At 38.5% G+C, this 7195-nt stretch overlaps 1 protein-coding gene across 2 annotated transcripts; it reads left to right on the forward strand.

The window, feature by feature from the left end:
* Positions 1-1136: 1136 nt before the first annotated feature.
* Positions 1137-3674, forward strand: LOC140767197 (uncharacterized). 2 transcript variants are annotated; one of them, XM_073107037.1, is made up of 3 exons: positions 1137-1459; positions 1540-2075; positions 2481-3674. In XM_073107037.1, the coding sequence occupies exons 1-2, from the start codon at positions 1255-1257 to the stop codon at positions 2034-2036; spliced, it is 702 nt and encodes a 233-aa protein (XP_072963138.1). In that variant the 5' UTR covers positions 1137-1254; the 3' UTR covers positions 2037-2075; positions 2481-3674. The 2 variants fall into 2 exon arrangements, with proteins under 2 accessions (XP_072963138.1, XP_072963130.1); XM_073107029.1 differs by lacking the exon at positions 2481-3674 and having other exon boundaries at positions 1540-2208.
* The last annotated feature ends 3521 nt before the right edge of the window (positions 3675-7195 follow it).

Here is a 7195-nt window from a genome sequence, read left to right on the forward strand (position 1 = left end):
TGCTAACGATACAGGTGGTAGGTTGGTGAAGAGGGAGGAGGAAGATTAGGGTAGAGAGACTAGAGAGAAAATAGAGAGATAAGAAATCAATATTCCATAGTATAATAATTTTGGCTATCATCTACACCTTTATAGAAGCTAGCCAACAAGCCAAAATGATAATTATTAACTCTAATTCTAATGGACTCCCACCGATCACGTTCGAACACGTCCGACCGCATTTGAACGCACAAAAGTCATTTTCTGTTTTTGTAAACCTGATGCAGACGATTGAACATGGCATTTGAAGGTGACCCTTCCAATGTTCAAACGTGACCAACAAAAAATTTATTTTAATAAAAATAAATAATAAATATAATAAAAAAAGATTCTAACAAGATGTATCACAGTTTCACTTAGAAAGAAAGAAAGTTTAACTAGGTAATACACCTCTACCTTCGCGAGTATGTAATTGTTGAGCATTCATGGGACCCATTTCATTTACTAATTTTCGTCCTGTCTTTTAAGGGTCACACTTCACCTTTATTTCCTTTTTCTCTTGTCGACAATCTCTTCTGATTTTTTCATATATCTTTTGTTCAAGAGTTTTTCTTATCAACATATTCACGAGTATTAAGAAGAAAAAAATCAAAGAGAAACAAAGAAAAAAAAAAGGGGTCGGTATAACTTTATCTATTGTACAAAACAAACAAATCACTTTAACTTATTACTAATTGGATTCCTCTTTCTCTTCAATGAAACATGAATCTTAAATAATTATAACAAACCCTCTATTATCTTAATCTAATAAATAAGATATATCTTTCTTATTATTATTGAGTAGAAATAAGAATGTTTACTTAAAATATATAAGAATATATATAATATATATATCCTAGTAACACCAGTTTAATTAAAACAGCAATAAATTTTTAATTTTCTCTCTTTCTTTATGTAATATTGCCTGGAAATGGGTTATATATTCGTGTCCCACTGCTAAATTGTTAAATTATTATGATAGACTATCTTAGGCCGACTCTACCCTTTTTACCGTCAACCAATATTTTACCATTTATTTTCTCAAAAAAAAAAAAAAACTTTTACCATTTATTCCTTCTGTGTCTCCCTTCCATTTATCTATAAATAAGCGGCCTGGGTTTCAAAGAATAAGCTTGAAGAAGCCACCTCTCGAGTAATCTCCTCTCCGAGTCTTGGGCTTCTCCTCATACTTCTAGGCAACATTTAGGTCACTACCACCTTGGAAGTAGGAGCAGCATGATGAGCACCTCGTCGTCCTCTTCTTCCTCTTGTGCTTCCTTCAGTTCCTTCGACGACGTCACCGTTAAGTCCACCACGGGTACCATCAAGTTCCTATGCAGTTATGGCGGCAAGATTCTCCCCCGTTATCCAGACGGCAAGCTCCGTTATATCGGCGGCGACACCCGCGTTCTCGCCGTCGACCGCTCTGTTCCGTTCTCAGGTCCGACCCCTTCTTTCCCCCTTTCCCTTCTTCCAGCATCTACCCTTTTTGTATTTATCTCAATCGGTTTAGTTGAACAGAGTTGCAGGCAAAGCTGGAGGAGTTGTGTGGATGGGAGTCGGTGAGCATAAGGTGTCAGCTTCCGACGGAGGATCTTGATGCGCTCGTCTCAGTGATATCGGACGAAGACTTGGCGAATCTCGTCGAAGAATACGACCTCGCAAGCCGAGATCGACTCCTCCCGTTAAAGATCCGATCGTTTCTCTTACCCCCTCCGTCGTCTTCGTCAAAAGCCCCCAAATCTTTTAGCCCTCCTTCTACCCCGCCGATCTCCGCTTCTGCCAAGGGTAAATCTGTCTTCTATCATGCCCACGCTGCCCGAGCGCCACCGCCGCCTTCCGATCTCCGCTGCGTCCACCCGTTTTCCGCGGCAGTGAGTAGATTCTCAGGCCAGATCGAGAACCCCGGGAATGTACGCTACCATCACTATCACCACCACCACCACCACCACCATCAGGCTTATGGAAACCCAAGTCCGCCCGATTTGCTCGTCCACCACGGCAACCACTGGCAATAATCCGAGAACGAAGTGGCCGTAAAAAAATTAAGAATGAAGGTAAAGAGAACACTTATTACGGAACGGAGGATGGAAAAAAAAAGGAGAATGTTTTTTCGTTTGCTTGTTTGGCAGAGACAGGACTGTAAATCTATATTTTTAATATAAAAGGACAAAAAGTAGTACTTTGTAATTGTGTTCCAACGCTCTTCCTTGTTTTTCTTTTCTTTCTCTTTTCTATTTATTTTGGGTTTGTGGTGCTCGTTACCCTCCATGTTCGATAGTTTGGGCCGTCGCCGTTAGGGTTCCGTTTCCTTCTACCTTTGCTTCGTTCTGTTATGTGCATTAATTTTTTCATTCCATGTCATTATTTAGTTGCGTTCTATTTCTATACCTACACTGCTACTTACATCAGGAAATCTTTCATTTCATTTTCTCTGATACATTTACTTTTTTGTTTCGCAGGTGGACGAATGGCTTGATAACAGCAACCAAGCGAGCAACTTAATAACACCGATCCTTCCTCTTATTAGTGAAGATCACATATGAGACTAAATAATACATAGGCATATAACTAAATTAACTCCATAAATTCTAATATACTTTAAAGATTATTTTTATTTTTTAAACACTTTTTATTAACTCTATTTATTTTATAATTACGACTGGAATTTTGAGACCTTCATGTATTGCCTTTTCATTTTTCTGAATTGCTATCTTTGCTACTTTCTATTTATTTTTTTTCTACACAAAATAGCTTGGCATATCTTTTTCAATAATATATATATATATTAAGGTATATTATATATAGAGAGAGATTTTGAATTTATATATAGCAACTAAATTCACGTTTCTTTGCATCCATAGAAGGATTATCTTCCTCAATATTGACCGAAAAAAGAGATATCTAACTTGGCAGATATGCTGCGCAATGATTGAGTCCAGGTGGATATTTGTATACTTTTTCGATCTACCCTTTTGCACAGAAATACTATCTTTATTGTGGTCTTGAACGCATTTCCCTTTAATACATCCGAGGAATATCTCCACATAAATTCTGATATATATCTGGTAGGAAATGAATACAATTGAGAAGAAAAAAAAAATCTACTCGCTGGTCTAATTAGCTTTCAACACCTGTTGGTAAAAAGTACGTGGGCCCTATGACATCCAGTGATATTGACGTTGTGGGCCAGAAGCATCACACTAGAATTGGTCAGGGGAGAGAGTTGGGGTTCCTACTTTCTCTAAGCTCGAGAATGAGATAAGGGTGGTGGTGGTGGGGTTGATGGAGATCTCTCGAAGGGCCTCCTGTCACGCCGTGTGATTCGGACGTGTGGACCAGGAGGATTCCGGATTTTGCACCGAAAGGATATGAACCGCAGTCCAAGGCGTCGTTAGTTCGTCGAGGTTCGGTGGCCAATTGCCTTGGGGATTTAGAGGTGGCAACTTGCAATATGCACAACTTAATCCATTTGAGCCCACGAGTTGAGAATTGGCCATAACGACGTGAGGGAAACCCTTCAATTGGTAGATGGATTTGCCCAACATAATCAAATTGACAAGCAGGCCATTTAGAGTGGAGGTATCTAGTCCTAAATCTGAAATATCCAGAATGCATGCATGCTTATAGATACTATTCTGTGATTGAGGGTCGGGCTATTATATATCTGAGAATAGTTTTGGTTTAGTCGCATTCTAATAGTGTACTGATAAGCAACTTGAGGTTGAGTATGATAGACTTTTTAAAATAGGTTTTAAGATTTCAAAATTTTAGAAATTCAGTAACTAAAAAGTTTAGAAAAATAGAATTTTTCGCAATTTCAGAGTTTTTTGTTTTGAGAGAATAACCGAACAACCGTAATTAACTTCATTTAATTTGCCAACCATACATTAGCTACTAACAAAAGTAGCTTCAACAAGGCTTTGCTTAGAAGTAATAGCAAGGTCTGCTAGCTCATGTGCAATAAGGTTATTATCAAAGCTAGTGAATAATATAGAAACATCATAAAGTAAAAGGGACAAATGTTGACATTCAAAGATCCAAGAACGAATATTCCATGGAATTTCTTATGAATTGGAAATGTTGAAGGCAATCACCACATTGCGGCAATCCGAGAAAATGATTACCTTTCTTCCTTAAGCATTCTTAGAACATAAACGAAAACCAACAAGTAAAGCTTGAGTCTCGCCTTCAAAAGCTGGGGTACACATTGGGAGATAGACTTGTTGCTTGAAACATTTTGAGTTGTCTAGCTTGAGAAATATTCCAAGTCCAGCATCAATTCCCTGATGCTAGCTAGCGTCAACCCAACATAGAGTAGCACCATCCAAAACCAAAGGAGGGTCCTCTACTTCACTAGGTTGATACATTTAGTTAGAATCTTTTCTTATTCCATTAGTTATTTATTTTTATTAAAATAAAATTTCTGTAAGCCGCGTTCAAATGCGGAAGGGGTCGCGTTCAAACGCCTTTGTGAACATCTACATTAGGTTCGCAAAAATAAAGAATGCAAAATGTGCATTGGAATATGATTGGGTGCATTTGAACACCGCGTTCGAATGCTTCAATCGCATTCGCACATATAGAGAACGCCTTTTGTGTGTTTGAACATGATCGGGCACATTCAAACATGATCGACTGGAATCTTCTAGAATTAGGGTTAATAATTATATTTTGGCTTGTTTGCTAGCCTCTATAAAGGTATGGACGGCAGCAAAAATTCATTATGTTATTGGATTATTGATTTCTTGCCTCCTATCTTCTCTCTATTCTCTCTACCCTAATCTCTCTTCTCCCTCTTCACCAACCTACCACCTCTACCGTTGGCAAGGTCTCACCTAACTTCTAATCTCCCTCGTTTGTCGAGTTCTCCTTTGTTAGGTTTTTATTTGTTGGTAATTATATACAAAATATTCTAAGTGTATTTTTTTCATGTATATGAGCTTTACACAAGTCTAGAATATCTCTGGTTTGAAGAATTACAAGTTATTGGAGAAAAGCCGTTGAGTTCACATCGCGTTCACAAACGCGTTCGAACGCGGAATCTGCGTTCACACAGACAGAGAGCTGCGTTCACAAACCCGTTCGAACGCGGGTACTGCATTCATACAGACAGAGAGCCGCGTTCACAAACGCGTTCAAACGCGGGTACTGCGTTCACGCAAACAGAGAGCTACGTTCACAAACACGTTCGAACGCGGGTACTGCATTCACACAGACCGAGAGCAGCGTTCACAAACGCGTTCGAACGCAACCTGAAGAATTCAAGCTGTCGCGTTCGAATGCACTTGGGCCCGTTCGAACGCACCTAAGATTAAGTCAGGCCGTTCGAACGCACCTGGGCCGCATTCGAACGCACTTATGAAGTTTGCAAGTTATTGAATTTTCATGAGTATGAATAAGACTTGGATTTGGCTCTATCTTGGAGATCATATATAAGGATTGTGTTGCCCTAACTCTAGGGTTGTTGAAGAAGATTATTAAAGGAGACTTCTTGAGGCTACATCGGTTCTTCAACTAATAAGGTCCTTCTCATTTGCAAAACTCAATCTTTCATCTTAAGGGCTATCTAGACGAAAGATCAATCTCGAAGGCTACGGAGGTTGGACTTCAATCACGAGAAGTAGTGAATCGTGGGTTCTAGCGAGCAAGACTGAGAGGAACAAAGTCGTTTGGATCGACGGGTTGTTTTGTGAGTCAGTCTTGTAACTGCTAATATTCTGGTGATTGGTTTTGATCCGAGTTTGGATTCATGATTTTTTTCCCGTTTGGGTTTTTCCACGTTAAAATCTTGGCGTTCATCTCTACTTTCGTTTTTAATATTTCTTCCGATTTTTACTTAAGCGAATGAACGATATCATTGCCTAAAGGCTAGATACATACGTGTGTCTAGGGTTTTTTTTAATTGGTATCAGAGCAGGTTCTCTCACCCTTTGAGAGAGATCAGATAGGCATGGATTTTCATAGAGATGGACCATCATCTATTAGATCTCCTATTCTAGATGGATCAAATTATGGATATTGGAAAGATAGGATGAGAGCTTATTTGAAGTCTATAGATGAGCGAGTATGGATGGCCATTGTGAACGGTTGGAGTCCACCAATGTATATGGTGAATGATGAGTTTATTGAGAAACCGATGGAGTCATGGGATAAGACAAATTATGAAAAAGTTGGCTGGAATAGCAAAGCAATAAATGCAATTTTTAGTTGTGTTTCCTCGGAAAAATTTAGAAGAATTTCTACTTGTGAAATAGCAAAAGAAACCTAGACGATCTTAGAAACAACTCATGAAGGAACAATGGCTGTAAAACTTTCGAAACTTCAGAGGTTGACTACTAGTTTTGAAACCCTACGTATGGAGGAGAATGAGACATTTGATGAGTTCTATGCAAAGCTGAGTGATATAGTCAACTCCAGTTTCAACCTAGGAGAGAGAAAATTCCTAAAAACAGAATTGTCCGTTAGATCCTTAGGTCTCTTCCAGAAAGGTTTCAGACGAAAGTTACAGCTATTGAGGAAAGTAAGGACATCGACTCTATGAAAGTTGAACAGTTGGTAGGAAATCTACAAACATTTGAGTCAAGTCTTTCAAAACCAAGAAAGTCCAAAGGGATGACTCTATCCATTGTTGAACAAAATTTAGAGGAGTCTGATGATGAAGGTGATTTAGATGTTGAGATGTTGGCTATGTTTGTCAAGAAAGTCCAAAGGTATGTACTCCAGGGATTCATAATCTCAAAAATGTTCCTTATGTTAAGGGCTTGAAAGCAAATCTACTGAGCATCAGTCAATTTTGTGATGAAGATTATGAGGTAAAATTCTCCAAAAATGATTATACTATTCTAGATCATGATGGTAATATTATATGCTATGGATCTAGAACATCTGATAATTGCTATGTTGTTGGAACGTCACATAAACTGAAATGTAACAGTGCCTCTTTCAAGGAATTATTTACTCTGTCCAAATAAGAAGTGGTAAGAGGAATACCTAAGATGAAAGAAATGTTAAAAAGAGTGTGCGGTTCGTGTCAAATTGGAAAACAAATTTAGATCTCACATAAGAAGGTAAATTCAGCTACCACCGACCGTGTGCTTCAATTAGTTCACATGGACTTGATGGGTCCAACAAAAACGGAAAATCTTGGAGGTAAACGCTATATATTCTTAATGGT

Source organism: Typha angustifolia, chromosome 1 (assembly GCF_048772165.1).
Source record: "Typha angustifolia cultivar Huaian chromosome 1, ASM4877216v1, whole genome shotgun sequence".
In the NCBI taxonomy this organism is placed as follows: domain Eukaryota; kingdom Viridiplantae; phylum Streptophyta; class Magnoliopsida; order Poales; family Typhaceae; genus Typha; species Typha angustifolia.

What these genes read in the sequence shown, in the direction of transcription:
- LOC140767197 (XM_073107037.1), top strand. Translation starts at nt 1,255, where the DNA reads ATGATGAGCACCTCGTCGTCCTCTTCTTCCTCTTGTGCTTCCTTCAGT. An exon ending in CCGCTCTGTTCCGTTCTCAG is followed by an intron (nt 1,460 to 1,539) that starts GTCCGACCCCTT and finishes TTAGTTGAACAG; the next exon opens with AGTTGCAGGCAAAGCTGGAG.